This window comes from Rhinolophus sinicus, chromosome 1, assembly GCF_057876585.1.
Source record: "Rhinolophus sinicus isolate RSI-liver-muscle chromosome 1, RSI-T2T, whole genome shotgun sequence".
Classification (NCBI taxonomy): Eukaryota; Metazoa; Chordata; class Mammalia; order Chiroptera; family Rhinolophidae; genus Rhinolophus; species Rhinolophus sinicus.
In genome coordinates, this window is record NC_142501.1 from 90,382,042 (window position 1) to 90,408,487 (window position 26,446).

Sequence of the window (26,446 nt, forward strand, 5' to 3'; positions counted from 1 at the left end):
TGGCTTACATTTGGGCTCTTCAAAACCTGGGAAGGGTTTGAGAAGTGGACAGGTGGTTCTTTCCTATTTTCTGATTCTTTTTAGTGGGCAGCAGTGTGGGGTGCCCAGTGGGGGCAGGGAGCCCTAGAGGGCACTAATTCTGCCCCCCGAGAATTCGTGCTTTGTCTGGGGAGGGAAGACCTCAAACGTCTCATCTGGCGTGGGGCCCGAGAAGCCATATTTTTTTTTAAATTAAAGTTTATTGGGGTGACAATGGTTAGTAAAGTTACATAGATTTCAGGTGTACAATTCTGTATTACATCATCTATAAATCCCATTGTGTGTTCACCACCCAGAGTCAGTTCTCCGTCCATCACCATATATTTGATCCCCTTTACCCTCATCTCCCACCCCCCACCCCCCTTACCCTCTGGTAACCACTAAACTATTGTCTGTGTCTATGAGTTTATGTTTCTCATTTGTTTGTCTTGTTCTTTTGTTGTTCTTGGTTTATATACCACATATCAGTGAAATCATATGGTTCTCTGCTTTTTCTGTCTGACTTATTTCGCTTAGCATTATATTCTCAAGATCCATCCATGTTGTTACAAATGGTCCTGTTTCATCTTTTCTTACCGCCAAATAGTATTCCATTGTGTACATATACCACAACTTCTTTATCCATTCATCTATCGAAGGACATTTTGGTTGTTTCCATGTCTTGGCCACCATAAATAAAGCTTCAGTGAACATTGGAGCACACATGTCTTTATGGATAAATGTTTTCAGATTTTTTGGGTAGATACCTAGGAGTGGGATTGCTGGGTTATACGGTAATTCTATTCATAATTTTTTGAGGAACCTCCACACTGCCTTCCATAATGGCTGCACCAGTCTGCATTCCCACCAACAGTGTACGAGGGTTCCTTTTTCTCCACAGCCTCTCCAACACTTGTTACTATTTGTCTTGTTGATGATAGCCATTCTGACTGGGGTGAGGTGATATCTCATTGTGGTTTTTATTTGCATTTCTCTGATGATTAGTGATGTTGAGCATTTTTTTATATGTCTATTTGCCATTTGTATGTCCTCTTTGGAGAAATGTCTCTTCAGGTCCTCTGCCCATTTTTCAATTGGGTTGTTTTTTTTTGTTGTTGTTGAGTTGTATGAGTTCCTTGTATATTTTGGATATTAGCTCCTTATTGGAGGCACTGTTGGCAAAAATCTCCCATTCAGTTGGTGGTCTCTTTATTTTGTCGATGGTTTCTTTTGCTGTGCAAAAGCTTTTAAGTTTGATATAGTCCCATTCATTTATTTTAGCTTTTACTTCCCTTGCCATGGGAGTCCAATTCGTAAAATGTTCTTCAGGTCCATAAGTTTAGTACCTATGTTTTCTTCTATGCAGTTTATTGTTTCGGGTCTTATGCTTAAGTCTTTGATCAATTTTGAATCAATTTTGGTACATGGTGACAGATAGCAGTCCAGTTTCATTCTTTTGCACGTGGCTTTCCAATTCTCCCAGCACCATTTATTGAAGAGGCTGTCTTTTCTCCATTGTATGAGAAGTCATATTTTTTACAAGCTCTGCAGCCAGGGTTGGAGAGAGCAGACTGCTCCCAGCTCTGGATCATTCAGGATTGGGGAACATGGGAGCAGTGGTTTGGGGTGCCAAATGGATGACAATGGCATTGTTCCTAAAAACAAAGTCCTTGATCCTCAGAAGGTTAATGGACAGCCTGGGATTTTGAGGGCTGGGCCCTCAGGACCTGTGGGATTTGTTCCTGGCTTTCCTTAGGAGGCCGGAACACATGGTCTTTCCTCTACTCAGATTCTTCCTCTACCCAACACTCTTACCAATAGTCACATCTCTGGGGAAGTAAGGTGTGGGCAAGATAAGTGCTTTGCATTCTCCAGGAGGATAGTGGGAGCTGAAGTGTTTAGAGCTTCAGGGTGGAGTACAGAAGGGTCAGGTGCAGCGGCTGGTGGTCTGTCACCACCCGGAGCCCACTGAAGAGTCACACTGGGCTTGGAGTCAGGAGAGCTGAGCCCCTCACCTGCCCTAGGCCTCTGTGTCCTCGCCTGCAACGTGAGGTCTCATATGGGCCGTCCCTGACTGCCTTCCTGTCTTGTGATGTGCCGGTCTTTGATCCCACAGGTACGGAAGGCCCTCCTGAACTTCATTGAGATGCTGGGCCACTATGACTACTTTACCTTGCCCCAGGGGGATATCATCATCAACTTTGTCATCAAGCTCAGCGAGTCTGACCCATCAGTGAGCAGGGGCCAAGCAGGGAGGGTACCAAGGGTGGGAGCAAGAAAAGGGCAGAGTTGGGAACAGAAGGAAAAGAGGAAGAGAGCATGGCTGACATGTGGGACGGGGCTTTGGCCTCTGAAAGCCTGCGCCAGGGAGGCCGTGAACCAGGACATGTAGCAGTGGTTCAGGTTGAAATCTTTCCTTTTCCTGTTCCAGAATGAAGAGAATATCCGAATAATGTGTTCCAGAATCCTACAGATGGTACGAACAGCTAGGCTCAAAGATGCCTCTCCATTCCTCCTCCCCTGGCTCCCAGATCACTACCCTGACCCCCAGCCTGCATTCTAACCTCCACCCCCATCTAATCCCTTGTGTTGCCCCTTCCGCCGCCCCCCTCCCCACCTCCATCTGGTCATCCTCAAGTGCCTGGGGCTCCTCAGTGGAGCAGAAGAGGGTCACTGGCTGGTGAACATGGAGGCCCAAGCTTGAGTCCTGCTCAGCCAGTTTCTAGCTGTAAAATCTTGAGTAAATTGCTCTCCCAGCCGCAGTTAATTTTTTTTGTAAAAAAGGGGGTGATTATATTCCCTACCTGTTCTTAGCAACCTCTAAAAATTTTTGGAGAATCATATGAGCTGATATGGGTCAGAGTTGAGTAAAGGGCTGTGGGAGGAAAAGAACATGTGATTTCCTCTGCCCAGCAAGCTCTATCTGCTGACCTTCGGCATGTCTCTGCCCCCTGCAAAATTCCCCAATGCAGGCAATCACAGGTCACTCAATTCCAAAGTTCAACAAGCTTGTCTAGCAATCAAGTCCTTCCTGCTGTAATTTTAATCAGGACCTTGGTTATATTTTATCAATATGGAGCTGGAGAGAGAGGGAGGGAGAGAGAGACAGAGAGAGAAAGAGAGAGAGAGAGAGAGAGACAGAGAGAGAATGAATATGACTTGGGACAGGGGGTCTCTGTATACAGGCCTCAAATGCCTCTCCAGGAAAAGAAGACAAGGTCCTGGGGTTGGAGAACTTCGCCTGGGGCTGACTTGGGGCTTGGCATTGAAGCCCTTGCTACATCCCCTGCCAGGTATCCTTGCCCAAATTGGTCACCTTGGTGTGTGAGCCCAGCAATACCTTGGCCTTCGTGCGCCTGAGTAAGATGGCCACAGAAATGGCACTGAAGGCTCGGGCCCTGGGCCAGTTTCCCTACCTCAGCAGCTTTTACCTCAGGCCTAAGTACAGGGTGGGGCAGCCGATGGAGACGTGCCCGCTCTGAAAGCTCGGGCTGCTGCAGCCACGGAGTGTTGGGGTGGGAGGCTAGCTGAGACACGCCAGGGACAGTCGCTGCAGATCTGTGGTGTGGGGGAAGCTGCAGGCCTCAAGCCTGGGCCATGATGAGAAGAGTGAGGCAAAGGGTTAGGGCATCAGCTTAAGGCCATTTGGCCCCATGGATGAAAAGAGGACTCCTCTAGGGACACAGTTCCTTCCTGCTTTATTCCTCGTTTTAAAACCTGGAGTTGAGATGTGTAAACATTGTTAATTGCACAGTAATGAGTACACAGACGTTCCTGACCCTTTGTTCTTCCTTCGCCCCAACTCTAAGCCTTACTCTGTGCTCACCCCATCCCAGACCTGTAATCCCAGTGGGATGTCTGTTCAGCACTTTACTTGCTGCGTGAGTGTGTGTGTGTGTGTGTGTGTGTGTGTGTGTGTGTGTGTGTGTGTTTTATAAGCTGAAAATGTAATGGTTTGATTTTTAGGCTGAGTCAAAATGTCACAAGCCCCCATGACATTGGCACCGACGTTTCTTCTCTACTTTGCTCTTTCTTCTCCTCTGAAGTACTGATGGGGGGCTGCCAGTGGAGGCTGGAGGCTGGGCATCCTGGAGCTTGCACTGACTCTGTCCTCTTCTTTTATCCTCTCTAACTTAGCCACCCAGTTCATCTCCCCACAGAAACTCCTGACCCATCTTGTGGTAAGTGATGCTGGGATGAGTACTATGTCGCCATTCTTCCATTCTTTCATCCATCCATCCAATCATTTCACAAATAGTTGAGTACTACTGTATCACAGGCATTATGTTGGACATGGAATAAAGAGACAGCGCCTGGGATCATGGGTGCTCTGGGGAAAGGTAATCCAGGCCAGAGCTTGGAGGAGGGAACTGGGAGCATAGTGGTGGGGCCTGCAGATGGGGAAGGAGTGGGGCATGGGAAGGGCCTGGCCTGTCTCTTATGTGGCCTTATTGTAAGCTGCTCTCTGTTGACCTTGGACAAGTACACATGACTTTCTGGATATCATTTTCTCAGCAACTTTGAGTTTCTCTATTTGCCCAGACATTATGTGCTAGTCATGAACATTTGGAGTGATAAAGATAGATCTGCCCTTGAGGTGTTCACAGTCTTAGTGGGGAAGACGAGCCTGGGAATAACCACGCATAATTCCATGTGATAAATGTACTAATAAAGGAATGCACAGGGTGCACTGGGAGCTTAGAAGAACTAACTTGGACTCCAGGAGTCAGGAAGACATCACAGAGGAGGTGACGTTTCGAGAGCGTCTTGGAGAACATGTGGAAAGTCAATGGGTGGAGAAGAATGGGGAAGGTCTAAGCTTCAGCTCTACCATTCTATGGGTTTGTTCTAATTTTCTTCCTTCTCTTCCCTTAAATCCTTTCTCTGCCTCCTGCTTGCTTCTCTTGTTTCTCAGCTGTTTTCCCGGAAGCCCTAAAGAGAAAAAGAGTTTGGTGCAAGCTCCCTAAGGCTACTACATGCTCTGCATCCTATCACCTCCCTGGACCCCGTTATCTACTCTAACGTGGGCCAGCTGTGGATGAAGGCAATCCCCCAGATGGTGCAGATACTTGATGGTGAGGGGTTGGTTGGGAATGGGGAGGAATGGAGCTAGGCAGTGGGCAGATTCCAGAAGAGATGGAGTCCCAAGGTGCAGCATGGAGCTTCCTTGGGGTGAGGAGAACTGGGACCAGCCTGTCCATGCCTCTGAGGTGCCACTGGATGGGTCTGCTTATGTGGGCGATGTTCTGCACTGAGCAGATATGCAGAGTTCTGTGGCTCCAGAGTTCCCAGGATGACTCCTGCCCCTTCTTATGGGCAGAGGGTCAGGGAAGAGTGTGGGCTTTGGAACCAGACAGATCAGGTTTGCATCCTTGTTCAGACACTGGCCAGCTGTGTATGTTTGACTTTTGGAAAGTCATTTATCTCCTGGAGCCTCTGTAAAGTGGAAGAGCAGTTATCTTGTAGGCACAGCGCCTGGCACAGTGTTCCAACGGTGGTTCTTTTGTCCTGGCTGGGGCCTTACGGTTGGGTGGGTCTCTGTGCTCTCTCCTCTCCTAGATCACACTGAGAAGAACCTGAATCAGAAGAAGTGGGATGGCAAGCTGCTGTGGGTAAGCACCCCCCAAGACCTCCCTCCCTCCACATTGCCTTCTTTCTCCTCTCAGGATCCTGAAGGAAGAGAGCCCCAGGCCCCCCAGAGACTGAGGCCATGACCAAGGACGTCCCTGCTCAAGAGAATGTCTGTCTGTGGTTCTCTTGCCTCCTGTTCCCTGCATCAGAGCCTCTGACTATAGTCTAAGCCTTGACTCCCCTTTCACTCCCGCAGGCCCTGCATCAAGAGGGAGTAAGGGAAGGGGCCCTAGCAAGTTATATAGTATTTGAAGGCCTCAGTTTCTTCATCTATAAAATGGAAGTGATCCCTTCTTCTAGAATTAAGTAAGATGTCATAGGGGAGGGCCTTGTAGACTGGAAAGGGCTTCTCACATGACATGGCACTGTCACCATTGTCACTGTGTTATCATTGTCTCGTTCTGACTCAACCCCTCCATGTATTTCAACTCTTCTGCATCTCTTGAGCTCTTTTTCCATATTTACAGACCATGCCCCCATCTCTCACTTCCTTCTGAGTTTACTTCCACGGGGCAGAAAAGCCCTGACACTGTTCCTCCTGGTCTTCTCCCTTCCCCTTCCTCAGTTTTTGAGTCAGTCACTAGTGGCCATTGATGATGACAACTGGCTGGAGCACCTTGTCAGAGTCGTCCTGGAGAGGATACGTTATTTCAGCAATGAGGAGGAGGAAAAGGTATGTCTGGGGGTGTGGTGGTCGCAAGGGGGCTGCTGGGTGGACAGTGGGGCTAGAGAAGTGTGGTGGGTAAGGGCTGGAGAAATGTGCACAAAGTCCAGGCCCTGGGGAAAAGCAAACTGGCATACCTGTGTCCTGGGACTCGAGGGGGAGAGGACGAGGAGCTTGTGGTGGTCACACAGGAACAGCAAAAATACCAGGGGCTTACATTTGCTCGGTGTTTTAGGCTTTATCAGGAACGTCGCCATCTGTGGTCTTCAAACCTCCCAGCTATTCTGTGAAAGAATGGAGCTGGGACTTGGGTGCAGGGGAAAGACTACTGACTTTAGAGTCAGATTTAAGCACGTTATTCAAAGACTGTTTGAGGGCGTACCTAGATTAGGGACTCTGCTTGGTGATGGGGACCAGAGCTAAGGAACAAAGATGGACTCCTTTCTTCATGGACCACATGGTGTGTGGTGGTGAAGGCCTGGGCCCCGGTCCTCATTTTTCCGTGTGTTCCCGGTGTAGTCTGGGTCAGGTGTCTTAGCCTCCTTGGGATTTCGGTTGCCTCACTTGGGAAGCAGCAAAAGTAGCTTCTGCACCACAGGAGAGCGGATGAGAACTGAAGAAGGATGCCTGTGAAGGTACTTTGGTAACTCAGAAGGCTAAGTAACCTGGTAGTCACCATTATCCCTCCCTTGCAGAGTAAGAAACACCATTCAGAGGATTTAGAGCTTTAAGCAAATTATTGGTAAAATGGAAACTGAATACAGGTTTCTTGATTTCTAATCTTGTTTTCCTGTCACTGAACAACACTTTTTTTTGGGCTCTGGAGGTTTCCAGGAAAGAGGCCTTATTTCCAAGACTGTTTGCTCTCTAGTTATTAATAAATATTTATTCATCACCTACTGTATGCACAGCTTTGTGGATGGTAGATTAGGGATGCAAGCAGGAATTCTGATCTTATTAATTCCGTTATTAAATATATATACGAAATACCTATAGCACAACAGGCATTGGACGAGGTGCAGGGTACTCATCTCTGCCTTCAGGAAACCATTGTCTGCTTGAGTGAATAGACAAGAAAATGGGCAATTATTGTAAGTGTTTTAAGTATCAGGGTGGAAATGTGCACTGTGTGCTCGCGAACATGGAGGAGGCCTGTGGGGGCTGCACAGAGAAGCTTCCTCAGGGGCGGTCCACTGTCTAGGTTGGCTCAAGACTGGCCCGATTTTAGCACTGAAAGTTCAGCATCCTGGCAACTGCCTCAGTCCTGGGCAAACCGGGAAATGAGTTGTGCTGCAGAAGAGTGAATAACTCTAGAAAGATGAGTAGTCTTTTGTCAGCTAAATAATCAAGTAGGTGCCTTAGGTCAGGTTTCACTGATGCGGAGCCTGAGGTGAGGGTTCTTGTCAAGTGACTTGGCAAGAAAGAGCGCTGGAGAGAAGCTGTGATAGGACGAAGGACGCAGGCTAGAGGAGCGCTGAAGCTAAGCAAGGGTGTGTCCTGATCCCATGAGAACCCTGGAGGGAAACTGTACCGCAGAGTCTGTCCTGCCTGGAGGCAAGTGAGGGGGCTTTTGTACCTGCCCTCCCCCACTCTGGACTGTCATTGGCTCCAGGTTTCCAAAGTTGGTACGGGGTAGGGAGAGGAGAGAGAAGAATGTAGCTCCCAGGCATCCTGGGCAAGGAGGCCCCAGTAACTCCAGGGCACTTCTCCCCAGAAGGCTGCAGGGAGGAGCTGTTCACAAAAGTGCCTGTAGCCAGTTGAAGGAAAGGAACCCTTAGGTCTAGACAAGGCACAGAGAGCGGCTGCTAGAGGCGAAAAAGGTGCCTGGAGAAGGGGGAGTGTTAGGGGTGAGTTAAAACCAGGTGAGACATTCGTTGAACATCTGGTATGTCCTATTAGCCTACTACATCGGGCTGTGTTAACACTGGGGACAGACACCGCTCCTCAGCTTTGTTCTCACTGGAGATGTGGGGGTGGGGCAAGTTAGGAAGCAACCAAACAAATGCATAAACAAGAGAATGAGGGACTGTGAGGAAGCACTGAAGGAAAGGAACAGGATGGTGAGCTTGGAGAGGGACTTAGGCGGTCAGGGAAGCCTCACTGAGATCTGAAAGATGAGAACGAGACATTTTTAAGAGCCCAGGTAAGAGGATTCTAGCCAGAGAAAATAGGAAACGCATGGGGCCCTGAGGTAGGAGCGTGGGTGAGTCCATGCAGGCTGGTGTTACAAGGTAGACAGGACAATGTGCAGGAAGCAAAGATGAAGGCCACTGGAATTCAAAGGAGGGAGATAAAGGTTACAGAAAAGTGCTTTGTAATTATGCAATTTTGATTTTAAAATTATGCAATTTAAAGAACTGTTTTATTTCCTAGCTAGAAATGGAAAGTATGTGGATCAGGGAAATTTCCTAAAGAATGATCCTTAAGAGGCTGAGAAATGAGAAATGTAGCTTTCTCTTTTCTCTAATGTGAGTCCTTGCTTTATAGGACTACTGCCTTACCCAGACGTCCCCTGAGAGCAGGAGGGCCGGTGGGTGGAGGTGGTGGCTGGCAGTCACAAAGTTGGTCTTGGACATGGCTGTTCCCCAGGCTGCCCTAACCTAATTCCAAGCTGAGCATGACTCTACCCTTCCACCTCTCCTAGGGTTTCCTATATAAATTCTTTGGCTTCACCCTTCGGACCTCAAGGAATACGAAACTGGTGAAGATAATGATCTCCTCTATCCTACAAACTGCCCACGAGGAGCTGCAGGACAGGGAGGTGAGGTAGTGGGTACTCATTGGCAAGGGGAACATTTACAGTTTAAGAGGCAGGATGACAAGGAGCTTAAAGGCTGGGCCCTGGCAGCCAGACCACCTACTAGCTGAGCACTATTGGGCAAGTTACTGAATCTCTCTGTGCCTCAGTTTCCCCTCTGTAAAATGAGGCTATGATACCTTCCTCATAGGATGTTTCCTAAAAAGTTTTTCTTATTTTGAAATAATTTTTTATTAGTTTCAGGTGTACAAGGCAACATAATAGTTAGATATTTAAACTTCTCATAAAGTGATAACACCCCCCCCAAAGCTACTACCCCTCTGACATCTTATACGGCTGTTACAATAACATCGACTATCTTCCCTATGTTGTTCTCCATGTCCAGCGACTGTATATACCTGTATATGTAGTTGTAGTTGACATTCAGTATTATTCTACTTCAGCTTCAGGTGTATAGCGCAGTGGTCAGGCATCTACAGTCTATGACATGATCCCCTGATAAGTCCAGTGCCCATCTGGCACCTTACATGATCTTTACAACACTGTTGATTATATTCTCCCTATTGTATTAACTATCAATTTATATTTCTTAGTGCCTTCACCTTTTTCACCCTGCCCCCAACCCCATTCCCATCTGTCACCCTGATAGATCTAGAACCTACCTGGCACCATACCTTGTTATTACAATATTATTCACTATATTCCTTATGCTGTACCCTACATCCCCATGGCTACTGTATAGCAAACAATTTGTACTTCCTAATCCCTTCCCCTTTCACCCATCCTTAACCCCCCTCCCATCTTAAAGAAGTCCCTCTAAGAGTCCTTGTAATACTGGTTTGGTGGTGATGAACTCCTTCAACTTTTTCTTGTCTGGAAAGCTCCTTATTTATCCTTCAATTCTAAATGACAGCCTTGCTGGGTAGAGCGATCTTGGTTGTATGTCCTTGCTTCTCATCACTTGGAATATTTCCTGCCACTCCCTTCTTGCCTGCAAAGATTCTATTGAGAAATCAGCTGCCAGTCTTATGGGGGCTCCCTTGTAGGAAACTAGCTGCCTTTCTTTTGCTGCTTTTAAGATTCTCTCTTTGTCATTTTAATGCCAAACTTTGGCATTTTAATTATGATGTGTCTTGGGTGTTGGCCTCTTTGGATTTATCTTGTTTGGGACTCTCTGTGTTTCCTGGGTTTGTATGTCCATTTTCTTCACCAGGTTAGGGAAGTTTTCTGTCATTATTTCTTCAGATAGGTTTTCAATTCCTTGCTCTCTCCCTTCTCCTTCTGGTACCCCTATAATGCAAAAGTTGGTGCTCTTGGTATTGTCCTGGAGGCCCCTTAAACTCTCTTCAATTTTTTGGATACTTTTTTCTTTTTGCTGTTCTGGTTGGGTGTTTTCTGCTACCTTATCTTCTACATCGCTGGTTGGATCCTCTGCTTCATCTAATCTACTGTTGATTCCCTGTAATATATTGTTCATTTCTATTATTGTATCCTTTATTTCTGACTGGTTCTTCTTTTTTTTTTTTAATGGCTTCTGTCTCTGTTTTTATGCTCCTTATCTCTCTGTTTAAGTTCTCCCTGAGATCACTGAGCATTCTTATAACCAGTGTTTGGAACTCTGCATCTGATAGATTGCTTATCTCTGTTCGCTTAGTTCTTTTTCTGGAGCTTTGTTCTGTTCTTTTATTTGGGACATGTTTCTCTGTCTCCCCATTTTGGCTGCCTCCCTGTGTTTATTTCTATGTATTAGGTAGGGCTGCTATGTCTTCCGGTCTTAGTAGAGTGGCCATATGTAGTAGGTGTGCTGTGGGGCTCAGTGGTGCAGTCTTTCTGGTCACTTGAGCCATGCACTCCAGGTGTGTCCCTTGTGTGGATTATGTGTATCCTCCTCTTGTAGATGAGCCTTGGTTGATAATTGCACATCAATGGGAGGGACTGACCCTGGGCTCACTGGTTGTGAGGACTGGCCTTTTCTACAGTGGAAGGGCTGTTGTGCAGGGGCTGATCCTATGGAGCAGGATCTGCCTCAGCAGGACTCTGGTGCCTGCCCAATCTTCCCCTTGGGTGTATCGTCCTTGGAGGCAGCTGGGTGATGCTCCAGCTTATTTTGAAGCTGGCCACTGGGGCGCCAGCCCCAGGACCACCTTGGAGGGGATCCACTATAGGTCAAGTTCAGCCACAGCCCTTCCCCCACCCGGGGCCACCCAGCAGGAGCCACAAAGAAATCTGCAGATGGCTGCCACTGGCAGGATGGAAGGTGCTATGCTTGGAAGTGCCTTGAAAGGCCAAGCTGTGAACCAAGGCCACTAATGCCAGCTTAGGGCTGCTCAGCCAGAGGTATAGGACACGCTCAAGCCAGATGCTGTTTGTCTGGGTTTCACGAACCTTTGAGAGACCACAGGAAAGTCTGCAGTTTGAGCCAAGGCAGGCGGTCTGCATGAAAAAGCCACTGAAAGCATCCTGGGTGTGCCTGAAAGTTGGGCGGGCCAGGTCTCAAATCTCCAGGGTGTGACAAACGAATGGGGGACAGTCAGAAATGGCGACCCACGTCAGGAAGGGGGAGGGCTCAGCAAAGAAACGATGGCCTCCGCTAGCCCCCGTCCAGGAGAAATCTGCCTCTCCAGTCCCTGTCCCAAGCCAGACAACTCAGTTCCCCACCATATGTCCCTGCTGTCTTTCCAGCTGCTGCCCCAGCGCTGGAGCTGAGAGTGAGTGATTCTGTTGGTGGGTAAGTCTGCACGTGGTCTGTTTAAGAGGAGCGCCTGTGAGTGCAGCTGTTCTCGGTCTCACTCAGTCACAGTCTCCGCTGGTTTTCACAACCAACGACTATGGGGACTTCTCTCCTCAGCACTGGAACCCTGGGCTGGGGTGGGGCTGGGATCTCTCGCTCCTCTAGGGGACGGGGGTGGGGAATTCCAACAGCCGGAATAGCCCTCCTGATCTTTAATGGTCACACACGGGTGTGGGACCAGCCCAGGGTTCTGTGTCTCTGCCCTTCCTACCAGTCTGGAGGTGGCTTCTTCTACACATCCTTAGATGAAAGGCTTCAGTTCAGCTTGATTTTAGGCGATTCTCAATAACAGTTCTTTTGTAGATTAGTTGAAATTTTGATGTGGTTGTGAGTAAAGGTAAACACAGTGTTTACCTACTGCACCATCTTTGTTGTCTCTCTCTATTTTGAAATAATTTTATACTTAAGGAAAAGTTGCAAAAAAAAAAAATCACAAAGAATTCCTGTTTGTTCTTCTCTTAGACTCCCCAAATCTTAACATTTTCCCCTGCTTGCTTTGTCATTCTTTCATATAAGTAATATAACTTATTTATTAATTTATTAACTTATTATTATTGTATATTCTGAATCTGAAGTGGAAGCTGCAGTCATGATGCTCATTTATCCCTAAATACTTCAGTGTGTATTATCTAAAAATAAAGGTATTCTCTTACATAAGCACACGACAATGATCAAAATCAGGAAACTAACATCACCACCATGCTATTATCTAATTTATAGACCTGATTTGAAAATCATCAGTTGTCCTACCAATGTTTTTTGTTGTTGTTGTTTTGTTTTGTTTTGTTTTTAATAAATCACACACACATATGCAATCATGCACCCCTTAGCGACGAGGATATATATTTTTAAAATTTTTATTGGGGAATATTGGGGAACAGTTTCCCCAATAAAAAGTTTCTCCAGGGCCCATCAGCTCCAAGTCAAGTCAATGTCCTTCCATCTAGTTGTGAAGGGTGCAGCTCAGCTCCTAGTCCAGTCGCCGTTTTCAATCTTAGTTGCCGGGGGCACAGCCCACCATCCCATGCAGGAATCGAACCGGCAACATTGTTGCTAAGAGCTCGTGCTCTAACCAACTGAGCCACCGGCCGGCTGCCCCTCCGGAAGCTCAGTGGTAGCTCGTTGTCTTCAATCTAGTTGTAGAGGGTGCAGCTCACTGGCCCATGTGGGAACCGAACTGGCAACCCTGTTGTTAAGAGCTCATGCTGTAACAAACTGAGCCATCTGGCTGCCCACTACCAATGTTTTTTAGAGCAAAAGAAAAATGTTTTTTTCTCTGGTCTGGGATCTAATTCAGAATCAAGTAATACATTTGGTTCTCATTTCTCTTCATTCTTCTTTAATCTGGAACAAGTTCCTCATCTTTATCTTTCATGTCTTGACGTTTTAAAAATGTACAGACCATTTATTTTGTAGACTGTCTCCCATTTTTGGTTTGCCTCATAATTCCTCATGATTAGATTCAGATTATGCATTTTTGATGGGAATACCACAGAAGTGATGCATGTCATAGGGTAGTTTTGAGGATTAGACATGGTAAAATACTTAGAATGGTGCCTGGCACATAAGCCCTCTCTGAATGTTGATTTCTGGTGGCCTCGGTGTCCGTGCCCTCAGGCCTCCCCTCTCCGTGTCCCTCCCCTGCCAGATTCTCCGAGCATCCATCACTATCATGGTTATCGGCAGGTATTTACCAAGCCCAAGTTGCAAACATATCAATGGGAAGCCAAGACACGTATGGGAAGGAAGCAGCTAACCACGCAGAATAGCCTGACCAAAGGCTACGTGAGTGGTCACCGAGGCATCGTGGCTGTGTGGGCTGCCTGGGATGTGGGCTCATTGGGGCAAGTTTAGGGGAAGGAGGGAGGCAGATATCCCCACTTGACATAATATCCTGAGTCAAGACTTGGAAGCAAGAACTTTTGGGGACATGTCTAGAGAACAGTCAGTGGTCTGGTGGGACTGGAATGCAGGGAAATAAAAGTAACCCCTCAGCCAGCACTTGGGGACAGATTGGACACAGAAGATAAAGATAAGAGGGAGGAGGACATCCAGGATGGTTCCTGGGTTTCCAGCATCTCAGTGGGAGGAGTCAGTATCATTCACTGAGACCAGAAACCCGGGACAAACTGGGGAGGAAGATGATACATTCAGTTTTTGCCCAGGAGGGGTTGAGGTGCCCCGGGATAGCCAGGTGGAGACATCCAATGTCCAGTTCACAAGAAACTCAGATTTGGGCTGGAGGTCTAGATTTGGGAAACATGTTTTTTTCCCTGTCTGTAAAATGGAGATGGTAATATTTACCTGAAAGCTTTAGTGTGAGGATCAATGAAATAACGTAAGGCTGCTACAAACTAAGCACTGATATTCAGATGATGTCATGATGGTCATGATAATGATGATGGTGACGGTGATGGGGATGATGACAACCATGATTAGTGGAAGGTGTGGCAAAACAAGGACATAAGAAGAAGGCCAGGGCCAGAATAGAACCCCCTTCTGATACTCTGCTATCCCTGCTCTCTAACTAGTTAAACGTTTCCCTTCCTCTACTTGGAGTCCAGAAGCCTACAAGCCTCACTAATACTTCATCCCTTCTTGAGGATCTGTGTCCTGGAATCTGTCACTGTCCGCAGGTCCCCTCCACTCTGCCTTCTCTTGCTGCGAAGTCTTAACGGTGGCCCTTGGCAAACAGCTGGCACCTGTGTGTGTGTTGGTCTTTTCTTTAGCTCTGTGCCCCATCATGCTTGTTGAGTAAAGTCTAGGAAGAGGCTTGGCTGACACTGATGTCAAAAGGACCTGCTGTGAGGCAGAGGGATTTAAGTTAAAGACTGTTCCTGGCAGGAACTACAGAGTCCCCAAGCCTCTGTGCTTTTGGCTCTCTCTAGGTTGTTGAGTCCCAGAGCTGCACTTCTAGCCCCAACTTTCAGACCCACTGGCACTGACATTTCCACTTAGTTGTTCTGCCATGACGTGCCTGCGACACATCCAGGAACTCATTGCTTCATGTCTTTCCAACCTAGACAGGCCCCCTTTTTCACCTGCTCATTTTGGTGAGAGTTAACTATTTCCTGTTCTCTCTAACTGGAAATATTGGCATTGTCTGTAAGTCTTCCCTCTCTTCCATCTCCTCACTGATTAGCTATCCTGTCCTGTCAATAAGATGCCTTGGATTTGTTCTTTCCCTCCTTTCCCTCCTCAGAACAGCCCTTCTCTGAATTCCTAGTGCATGTAAGTATTTTCTATTGTGCAATGTCAGATTTGATAATACCAAGATTTTGTAAATCTGTGAACCTAATTTTTTTTAGATCTGGGATAATTTGCATCTTGAATGACTTCTTGCAAAGATGTTTGGTTCTCCATCTTCCATTTCTTGCCTCTCCCTCTCTAAAGCCCTGCTTGGCTCGCCCTGAGCTGTGGGGTGGGGTTGACACCATCCCTGTTACAGGGCATTGCTGTGGCGCTCCGTGTCGTGTCTGTGAAACATCTGACGGTCGTCCTGGACCAACTGCAAGTGTATAATGCTGTCCTCACTGACAAGGACTCATTGGCCATCCTCAAACTGATGAAGGTGACGGCATTCCCAGGGGCTCTGCCCGCCTCCCACACAAAGCTTTCCAAGGCGCCTGGATATAAATGCTTCTCTTTCCCTCTGACCAGCTGTGGGGCAGTTTCGTCCTGCCCTCCCTGTCCCTTGCTCCCTCACATCCACACTTCAGGCCATGGTATCATCAGCTGCACCCTCCCCCCGCCCTTGCCAACTGCTCACCATTCCACAACTGTATCTTCCCCTCTGCACCCTCTGGGAAACCTGGTCCTCTCTGAACCTCCAACACCCCATCAGGCAAGGAAGATAAGGTGAGGAGAAGGCAAATTTCCCCCTTCTCTCTACAGGAACATCAGCAAAGGGAGTGGGGGCTGGTCTGTAACACCATCTACTTAAGCTATAGCAAGATTATCTTAGTGAGCAATGGGGCCATCTTCATGCATTTAGATGCCATCCTGGCCTTGACCCTGCAACACTATCGTGACTGCATTGTGGAAAAGGTACTTCCTGCTTATTCTGCTTCTCCAACATCCCAGCCCTGCCTTCTCTTCCTTTCCCCTTCAAGAACAGATGCCTGGCCTTGAAGGGATATCAGGGGGTGGGGCTAGGAGAGTTACTTCCTCTCCCACATTTCAGTCCTCTCACTTAACCCTGCCACCCTACGATTCTCCGATTCTCACTGGCCCCAGGAGGACAGCACAGTAATTTTAGGTCTGGGGAAAAGTGTCTCCTTTCCTGCTGGCATGCAATGTCACATGCTATCTCCGATGAAGGGATGAGTAAAACCTAAATTCCCTAACATTCCTAGGAAGAAGCATTTGGGGAAGGTAAGGGGAACCCCGTAGTATTTTCCTGCCTTTGCTATTTGTGCAGAGCGTGTATCCCCCGGGGTGGGAGAAGAAGCCCTTCCCATTGGGTAGAACTTATTCAGGGGCAAGACAATACCTTGAGGGACAAGGAAGCTAGACCTATCCTAATTTAGGAGTTATAAGAGGGGGACTCTAGGAGGGGTTGATTAGAGGAGTGGCCTGGGTTGCCCTCAGCGGGAAGGCTGCAGGAGGCCTAGCCCCTCGTGCCCCAGACTTCGTGTACACAGTGTGCCCTGGCCCCGGATCGTTCCCGCCTTGGAGGTCTCTGAGCATCTGGTTCATTCAGGATAAGAATCTGAAGCTGGATTTCCTGAATGCCCTGACCACACTGACACACCCCCTGAGCAGCCAGAACGTGAACTTTCGGCTCCAGTTCCCCCACAAGCTAGAAATTGTAACCTTGATGAGGGTAAGTACCTCTCAGGAGCACAGAGGTGAGAATGCAGAGAGGAGGGAGGTTGGGTTCTCGTGGAAACCATTGGTAGCACCTCTAGGCTCGGCCTGGTGGATAGACGTCCAGAATTTTCAGTGTCCTTTTCCTGCGTTAGTGTTCCCTTTCCTGTCCTCAAGGTAGTGCTGGATACAGTGGGGAAGGTATGGTTTGGCGTACAGGAGAGGTGCTGTCCTCAGAGTCTTCGGGAGCCCCGGAAAGTTCTAGGTTCCACCTTCTTATGCGCACAGCCTGGAGTGGGAGGAGGTGGAAGCTGGCAAGAAAAATATGTTCACCATCCTCTTGGTCTTCGGTCTGTGTGTGTGTGTGTGTGTGTGTGTGTGTGTGTGTGTGTGTGTGTGTGTTAGGAGCTAATCAAGGTGGAGCCATTGAACTTCATCTCCAGCTCCATTCGGCAAAAGGCAATGAGCATTGTCACTGACTTCAGGTAACAACATGCCGTCCCCTCTCTGCCCTGCCACGGTGTATTTCAGCTCTTTATTCCCCAGTCCCACCCACCTCTTATTTTTCTGCTTCTGCTTCTATTATAGGGGAGTAGTAGACATTTACTGGACGATGTCTGCCACTTCCTTTTGCCAAGGTTTTTTTTGGATGGGATTTTCAGAGCACCTGCCTCTCCCATCTCCGGAGAAACTTGCTGTCATTTCTGCCCCAGGCTTCCTTTTGCTTTCAGGGCCATCCCTGAGTAGGCACCTCCATTTCCGTCACCGATTCCCCATTCCCTCCCAACCTCTGGGGAGCCACAAAGTAATATATCACCCCAAATTATCAGTACCCTTTCCTGTAAGAGTCGTGCTGTTCTCTTTCCCTTAGCTCCTCTCTTTCCATCTTCTTGGCTTTTTCACCTCTTGTCACTGTTTCCTCCCTTTCCTCTTTCATTACCCTAATTTCTGGTATGTTCTTTCTTGCTCCCCCCGTCTCTCCTTCTCCACCATCTCGCTGTACCTTTCTCAGCTGTTATTCCTGGGCACCATGTCTGCTTACACTTCTGCTCCTCCCTGGATCTTAGGAAGCTCAGGCCCCTCCTAGAGGTAGAAGAAAGAATAGAGCTGCTCCGAACGAGCTGCAAGAGTGTGCTCTGCCTGCCACCCACAGATGTTTTGCAAAAGGAGGCACCCAGTCCCAAGGAGACCCAGGCCTATGTGGTAATTAACTCCTTGATATTTGTCTCTTTGGTTTGATTTATTTTTTTAAGGGGATGAGAAGTATAAGCTTGGCAGTTTTAGGTAAGAATCTTCTGTCTTTAATAAAAACAAAATCATTGGAAGGAGGACTTCCTGTGAAGAAGGGGTTGCTAGGTCGTGCAGTCTGCACTCGACTCCTGAGATCCAGTTCCTCCTTAGAGGCACTCCTTGATTACCACTGTCACCACTTTAATATTCTGGCCCAAAGGCAGGCACTCAATCCTTCCCTTTATAACTGTTGTACAATTGAAACCAGATGGGAAGCTTCAAACCTGATTTTACTAAAGGCTCATAGGTAAATAAAGTCAGGGAGCCCCAGGAACGAGAGTCCATTTCTTACAAGCCCTACAGCGTTTCCTTGGGGAGAGAAGAGGGATTCAATTTTTAATGTACATTTCCTATGCTTAATTCCTAGGAATTCTTTCATGTTCTGTGATTACTCCTTTGTCTTGACTGGTTCTTGTTTTATTGATGCCATAGTCCCTTGACTTTATTTTTTTTTTTAGGATATTAATAAGAATTTTTTTTAAATAAATGGTTCTGCTACTTACTGAATTAGTTTGATTTTCTTTAAGGTCAGTTGGTCTGTTCATCAGGGTTTTCTTTTTATTAGATACCTGGAGAGGCTTCTTTTTCAGTTCATATTTATTTATGGTTTGAGGGAAGGACTGGTACACACAGAAAGGGCTGAGGTGGGTTTCCTGTCATTGTATCCCCATGAGACTTCCTCAGTGTGAATCTGTTTAGGGTGGGGAGGGTATTTTGACAGGATTTTCCCACGTTTGGGGCAGGCTGAGAATTCTAACTGCCCCAGTAAGAATAGCTTTACTGTGAGGTAGATTTCCTTTGGGTTCTTTATTCAAAAGGAAAACTCTTTCTTTTTCTTTCCCCTTCCTGGTCAGTTTTAGTCCGGAACTGTCACAAACGTTGCTTTGGTTCTCAGAGCGGGCCCCTAACTTTAGGAGCACTCCTTGGCCGATCACCTACTTTCTTTCTAAGGTTTGGGGCAAGGCTACTTGGTTTCCTATGGGGCCAGAGGGAGAAATCTGCTGTCCTAACTTTTGGGAATCAGTTACCCTGCCAGGTCAGTCCTCTTCCCTCTCTGGAGCCAGCCAGCACCTCAGTCACGGCTGCTGACCGAAGCTGTACCCACTGGGAGCAGGGTCCCAGTTAAGCTCAAATCGGGAGTGGGGACGGGGCGGGTGGGGCGGGGGGGGGTTGGGGGAAGGGCAGGGTAGCTATGTTGTCAGGGAACTCTCAGTTCACCAGGACAAACTGACAGACATTTGGTTCTGGTGGAAACAGTAGAGGAATTTGTGCAAGTCAATGGTGGGCAAGTAGAGCCTAAAATGTAGGGGAACTCTTCTGGGGCGGGATTTCTTAAGGAAGGCTTCCTGGGAGAGCCAGAGTTCCGAGAAGAGTTTAGAAGGAGGGTGGGGGCTGATAGCTTGGCAATTCTTTGAGTCCCTCTTCTCCCATCAGGATCTGTTCAGGGAGACCCTGCAATCCCTCCGAAGGCTAATGGAGGCACTTATTGTTGAAATGCCCACTCGGATCCAGAACTGCTTGGAGGTCAGTGGGAAGGAGCCCCTGAAAGTTGGCGTATTCATTTCCTATGGCTGCCGTAATGAAGTACCACAAATGGCTTCAAACAACAGAAAAACTTTCTTTCACACTCATAAAGGCTAGAAATCCAAAATCAAGGTATCAGCTCAGTTGGTTCCTACTGGAAGATCTGAAGGAGAATCTGTTCCATGGGTCTCTCCTAGCTTCTGGAGGTTCCTGGCAACATCGCGAATGACTTGTAGACACGTTCCAGTTTCTGCCTCCATTGATTTTCACAGGGCATTCTTCCTTTCTGGGTTGTGTGTGTGTGTGTGTGTGTGTGTGTGTGTGTGTGTGTGTGTGTGTGTGTTTTCATTGGGTTAGGGTCCACCTGAATCCAGTATGAGCTCACCTTAACTTGAATTCATCTGCAAAGACCCTATTTGCAAACAAGGTCTCATGCTGAGGTTCTGGGTGGACATGATTTTTGGGGGACACTACCAATCCAGTACAGTTGGGAACAGGGCAGGAGAACAGTTTAGGGGCCAACTAAGAAGTAGAACTGATGATGAAGGTCGGGAGCAGAGCTTTTAGGGAAAGGATGATAAAGGCTAGGATTCAAATAACGTTCGTCTTCCCTTTGGAGGAGAAAATTTCCCTCTTCCTTCTTCCACTTTAGCCATCACTGCGATCAGCTCCTCTCTCAGTTTCTCTCTGCTCCTAGTTAAAAAATCCATACTAGTTAAAAGTTAAAAGCATGGGTTCTGGAGTTCCATACACTACAGTTCCAGATTTTGCCTCTGCTATTAGCTGTGCGGCCTTGGGAAATTATTTAATTTCCGTTTGTTTCAGTTTTCTCCTGGAAAATGGAATGACAATAATACCTAGTGAATACAGCCATTTTGATAAGTGAATGAGATGTTTATAAAGTGCTTGGCTCAAAGAAGGAAGGTACAGGTTCAAACAATTTGCCCATTTTAAAATTATTTGTCTTTTTATTGACTTGATTTACTTTATTCTAATGTTACTGTGATACTTTGGTCTTCTCCGGAAATCCTGTTCCCCAATTACCACATGAAATTTGAGATATTTTTGCAGTTCCTTTTGTTGTCAGAATACAGATAACTAATGACTGTAGTCAAAGTATTGTGTTCAAAAGTTACTTGAAATAATTCTTTCCTGTGTGATTATATTATCAAATTGATATAATTTAAACTTATTTGTGTTCAATTTTAGGGCTTCCTTTCTTTGATTTAATTCAAGAGCTTGATTATGTAAAGATTTACATAATTAAAAACTTAAAACTATATAAAGTTTTACTCAGAGAATTCTTGCTCCCATCCTGATCCTCTAAACCTCATTCCTACTCACCCCTATAGATAACCATTTTCATTCACTCTGGTTTGTCCTTCCTGTTTTTCTTATTGTAAAAATAAGCCAAACTGTTTATGGTATATTCTTACTTCCCTTCCTTTCTTACACAGTAGGTAGCACATTCTATCCAGTGCTCTGGACCTTGCTTTTTTCACTTACCCACATCAGTTCACAGGTATATTCCTTATTTTTTTATGGTTTCATACATTGTGTGCATGTGCTATAGTTTATTCAATCAGTCCCCTATGGAGGCACACTGGGCTGTTTCCAATTATTTTTCTGCTAATTTTCTTCTTAACTTTTGAATTTGAAATGATTGGAGATTCACAGGGAGCTGCAAAACTAGTAGCTAGCACCCCTGGAACCCTTTGCTCAGCTTCCCCTGATGGTGACATCTTATATAAAGTAGTACACTCTCAAACCAGGGGGCTGATGATGAAACACTATTGTAAGACTACAGACTATTCAGTTTTCACCAGTTTTTACACGCACTCATTTGTGTGTGTGGTCTATGCAATGTGATCTCTTTTATAGAATTGTGTAACCATCACCACCACCGTGATGATATAGAATATTCCCTCACCAAGAGAAATTCTCTTGTACTACCCCTTTTTATAGTCACACCTCTTCCCCCCTTGTTTCTGTTCCCTGTGGACAACTAATCTCTTCTCCGTCTCTATAGTTTTGTCATTTTGAAGATGTTCCATGAGTAATATACATGGAATCATATAGTATGTAACTTTTTATGAGATCGGCTTCTTTCATTCACCAGGTTTAATGGTCACAAGTCTCTTTGTTAGATCTATAATTTGCAAGTGTTTTCACCCAATGTGTAGCTTGTCTTTTCTTTCTCTTGACAGTGTTCTTTAAAGAAAAAAAAGTTCTAAAATTTGATGAAGTCCATTTTATGATTTTTTTCTTTTATGAACCATGATTTTGGTGTCATATCTAAGAATTAGATCCTGAATATTTTTTCCTATGTTTTCTTCTGAAAGCTGTTTGATTTTACATTTAAAACTGTGATCCATTTTGATTTAATTTTTGTAATGTATAAGCTTTAGGTTGAGGTTCAATTTTTTTGTATATGAAAGTTCAGTTGTTCCAATACTATCCTTTATGCCTTTGTCAGAATCAGTTGGCTGTATTTGTGTGGATCTATTTCTGGACTCTATTCTCTGTTCCACTGGTCTCTGTGTCTATCTCTTCACCAATACCACACTATCTTGACTTTTTTAGCTTTAGTAAAGTCTTAAAATTATATAGTGTAATTCCTTTATTTATTTTTTTTTTTACTTTTGCGTATAAATTTAGAACCAAGTTGTCCATATCTATGAATCGTCCTCTGGGGTTTTTATGGAGTTGCATTAAATCTATAGCTTTACGTGGGAAGAATTGAAATCTTTATTATGTTGAGTCTTCTAATCCATGATCATGTTATGTCTCTTTATTGATTAGATCTTCTTTGATTTTGTTCATCGGCATTTTGTAGTTTTCAGCATCCAGATCCTGTATATATCTAAGTATTTCATTTTTGACGATATTATCAATGCAATTATTTAACAATTTTTTGCTTTCCAATTATTCATTGCTAGAATATAGAAATTCAACTGAGTTTTGCATGTTGACCTTGTATGACATCTAGGACTTTTGGGGGTGGTATGTGGATTCCTTGGAATTTTCTATGTAGAAACTAATTTGTTTGCAAATAGGGACCATTTTATTTCTTCCTTTCTAATGTTTTAACTTTTCTCTAATTTTCATGGCTATTGCACTGGCTAGGACTTCCAGTACGCTGTTAAATAGGAGTGATGAAAGTAGACATCCTTGTCTTGGGGAAGTTATTCAGTCTTATACTAAGTAAGATGTCTACTATAGGCTTTTTGTAGGTGCCATTTATCAGATTAAGCAGTTTGCTTTTATTCCTAGTTTGCTGAGAATTTTGAATAGGAATAGATGTTGAATTCTATAAAACACTTTCTGTCTCAATTAATATGATGACATTGATTTTCTTCTTTGGACTATTAATATGTCATATTACATTGATTTTCAAATAGTGAAGCAGTCTTGCATTCCCAGAATAAACTCCACTTGGTTGTGATGTATTATTCTTTTTATATTTTGTATTATTTAATTTGCTAACATTTTGTTGAGGATTTTTGTGTCTATGTTCATGAGGGATATTGACTTATCGTTTTCTTTTTTTGTTGTTTTTGTCTGATTTTGGTATCAGGTTAATATTGCCTCATAAAATTAGTTAGGAAGTGCTCCTTCTATCTCACAGGAAAGACTGAATACAATTAATGTTATTGCATTTTTAAGTTTTTGGTAGGAATCACCATTGATACCACCTTGATCTGGAGATTTTTTTTTTTTGGAAGGTTTTTTTAATCTATACGTTCAATATAAAAAAAAAATAGTTATAGGACTATTTAAGCTATCTGTTTCATCCTAGCTGAGTTTTTTAGTTTTTGAAAAATTGGTCTATGTCCATTTTATCTAAATTGGTGAATTTATATGAGTCAGAGTTGTTTGTAGTATTCCCTTATTATGCTTTTAATGTCTGCATAATTTTTTTTTTCATTCTTGTGTCTTTTTCTTTGTCAGTCTTTTTAGAGGTTTATCAATTTTATTGATCTTCAGAAAGAACCAACTTTTTGTTTTATTATTTTCCTCTATTCATTCTTTTCATATTTTTCTCTATGTTTCAATTTTATTGATTTTTGCTATTATCTGTAGTATTTTCTTCCTTCTGCTTGCTTTGTATTTATTTCACTTTTTCTATTTTTTTTTTTTTTAGTGGAAACTTATATCATTGACTTGAGACCTTTCTCCTTTTCTAATATAAACATTTAGTGCTACAAATTTCCCTCTAGGCACTACTTTAGCTGTATCCCATACATTTTAATGTATTGCATTTTTATTATCATTCGTTTCAAACTGTTTTATAATTTCTCTTAAGATGTCCTCTTTGGCCAATGGATTATTTAGAAATGTGTTGCTCAATTTCCAAATGTTTGAAGAATTTTCTTTCAGTTATTAGTTTCTAGTCCAATTCCATTATGATCAGAGAACATACTTTTTATGATTTCAAGTTTTAAAATTTCTAAAGGTTTTATTTTATAAAGCAAGATATAGCCTAATTGCTTTTGTTGGATCAACTGTGCTAAAATGCCAGTTGATGGTGTCAATCAGTTCTGCTGTATCTTTACTGATTTTCTATTTGCTAATTATATTGAATACTGAGAGAGGAATGTTGAAACCTCCAACTATACTGAGGATTTATCTATTTTTCTTTTCAGTTCTCTCAGTTTTTGTTTCACATAGTTTGAAGCTCTGTTGTTAAGCACATATACATTTAGGATTTTCATATCTTCTTGGTAAATTGTTCTTTTTATCACATGAAATATCCTCTTTATCTCTGGTAAATTCTTTGCTCTGAAGTCTTCTTTTTCTGTTATTAATTTAGCCACCATAGCTTCCTTTTTACGAGTGTTTGCATGATATGTCTTTATCCATCCTTTCACTTTTAACATATTAATATTATATGAAGTGAGTTTCTTGTAGACAGCATACAGTTGGTCATTTAAAAAATCATTCAGTATACTCATTTAAAAAAATCCTTTCTGGCAATTTGTCTTTTTTTTTTTTTTTTTTTTTTTAATTGGGGAAGGGGAACAGGACTTTATTGGGGAACAGTGTGCACTTCCAGGACTTTTTCTCCAAGTCAAGTTGTTGTCCTTTCAAGCTTAGTTGTGGAGGGTTCTGTTCAGCTTCAAGTTGTTGTTCTTTCAGTCTTAGTTGTGGAGGGCGCAGCTCAGCTCCAGGTCCAGTTGCCGTTGCTAGTTGCAGGGGGCACAGCCCACCATCCCTTGCGGGAGTCGAACTGGCAACCTTGTGGTTGAGAGGACATGCTCCAACCAACTGAGCCATCCAGGATCTCAGCGGCAGCTCAGCTCAAGGTGCCGTGTTCAATCTTAGTTGCAGGGGGCAGAGCCCACCATCCCTTGCAGGACTCGAGGGATTGAACTGGCAACCTTGTGGTTGAGAGCCCACTGGCCCATGTGGGAATCGAACCGGCAGCCTTCAGAGTTAGGAGCATGGAGCTCTAACCGCCTGAGCCACCGGGCCGGCCCGCAATTTGTCTTTTAATTGGTATGTTTAGACCTTTTACATTTAATGAAATTATGATATGGTTTAGATTTACCACTTTGTTACTTGTGTTCTGTTTTTCTCTCATTTTGTTTCTCAGTTTCTTCTTTCTTACCACCTTTGGGTTATTTTCATGTTTTTAATATTATGTTTTAGTTTGCCTATTTGTGTGTTGTTGTTTTTAACAGGACTTTGTTGGGGAACAGTGTGTATTTTCCAGGACTTTTTTTTTTCAATTCTGGGAACAGTGGTGTGTTTTTCCCAGGACTCATCAGCTCCATCCAAGTCAAGTTGTTGTCCTTTCAATCTTAGTTGTGGAGGGCACAGCTCAGCTCCAGGTCCAGTTGCCATTTTTAGTTGCAGGGGGCACAGCTCACCATTCCTTGCGGGAGTCGAACCGGCAACCTTATGGTTGAGAGCCGGCGATCCAACCAACTGAGCCATCCCAGGAGCTCAGTGGCAGCTCAGCTCAAGGTGCCGTGTTCAATCTTAGTTGCAAGGGGAGCAGCCCACCATCCCTTGCAGGAGTCGAACTGGCAACCTTGTGGTTAAGAGCACAGCACTCCAACCAACTGAGCCATCTGGTCACCTGGGAGCTCAGCTGCAGTTCATTGACTAGCTGCCAAGGGCGCAGCTTGCTGGCCCATGTGGGAATCAAATCAGCAGCCCCATTGCCCAGAGCTCTCACTCTAACCAACTGAACCACCCGTCTGCCCCTCTATTTGTGTTTTTGAAGATATCTCTTTGCATAGTTTTTGTAGCAGTTGCTGTAGGGATTACAGTATACATACTCTTTACAGCATATTTAGAATCAACATTTTACCACTCCAAGTGGAATGTAGAAACTTTATTACCATATAGACCCCTTTATTTACTCCCCTTTTTATGCCATAGTTGTCTTACATATTACATTTACATACATTTAAACCCCCATCAGAAAATTTTACATTTGCTTTGAGCCACCTAACATATTTCCCAGATTGCAATAAAAGAATTGTCTATTAGGATTTCTGGTCAAGATGGAAGAGCAGGTAACAATATGCTTGCCTCCTCTCATGACCACTTTAAAATTACAACTAATCTACAAAATAACCAACATTGAGAAGCACCTGAAGTCTAACTGAACAGGAGTCCTACAACTAAGTCCTACGACATACAGAAGAAGCCACCTTGAGACTGGTAGGATGGATGGAGATGCAGAATAGGCTGGTCTCACACTTACATGTGGAAGTTGAAAATCAGGAGGGATATCTCAGCCACAGAGGTGCCCCTGGAGGAGTGAGGGGCCCCAGCTCCACAGCAGCTCCCCAGCTTAGGGTTCCAGTGCTGGGAAGAGAAGTCCCCACAACTTCTGGCTGTGAAAACCAGTGGGTATTGTGGCTGAGTGAGACCAGGGTGGCTGCAGTCCCAGGTGTTTTCTTAAAGGGCCTGCACATAGACTTACTCACTGGTGGACTCACTTGCT

General features: G+C 44.8%; 2 protein-coding genes across 11 annotated transcripts in view; both read left to right on the plus strand.

Moving 5' to 3' along the window:
* Positions 1-4,925, plus strand: part of LOC141570056 (maestro heat-like repeat-containing protein family member 1) — a 69,833-nt gene extending 64,908 nt beyond the window's left edge. Inside the window, exons 12-14 of one of the 2 annotated variants that reach the window (XM_088801489.1) lie at positions 2,135-2,251; positions 2,450-2,494; positions 4,156-4,925. In XM_088801489.1, coding sequence (XP_088657615.1) covers positions 2,135-2,251; positions 2,450-2,494; positions 4,156-4,188 — 195 coding nt within the window. In that variant the 3' untranslated portion in view covers positions 4,189-4,925. Of the gene's footprint in view, positions 1-2,134; positions 2,252-2,449; positions 2,498-4,155 lie in introns of those variants that run through there. The other variant, XR_012493817.2, reaches the window with a different exon arrangement.
* Positions 2,502-26,446, plus strand: part of LOC109434390 (maestro heat-like repeat-containing protein family member 1) — a 50,908-nt gene continuing 26,963 nt past the window's right edge. For 7 of the 9 annotated variants that reach the window (XR_016022658.1, XR_016022655.1, XR_016022659.1 and 4 more), the window contains exons 1-11: positions 2,502-4,199; positions 4,934-5,093; positions 5,578-5,630; positions 6,215-6,322; positions 8,958-9,074; positions 15,311-15,433; positions 15,757-15,909; positions 16,565-16,687; positions 17,077-17,156; positions 17,739-17,874; positions 19,396-19,485. Coding sequence is in view for 2 of the 9 variants with exons in the window: in XM_088801472.1 (XP_088657598.1) it covers positions 5,057-5,093; positions 5,578-5,630; positions 6,215-6,322; positions 8,958-9,074; positions 15,311-15,433; positions 15,757-15,909; positions 16,565-16,687; positions 17,077-17,156; positions 17,739-17,874; positions 19,396-19,485 (1,020 nt within the window). In the remaining 7 variants the exon portion in view is untranslated. The remainder of the gene's footprint in view (positions 4,200-4,933; positions 5,094-5,577; positions 5,631-6,214; positions 6,323-8,957; positions 9,075-15,310; positions 15,434-15,756; positions 15,910-16,564; positions 16,688-17,076; positions 17,157-17,738; positions 17,875-19,395; positions 19,486-26,446) is intronic. The other 2 variants (XR_016022656.1, XR_016022657.1) reach the window with 2 other exon arrangements.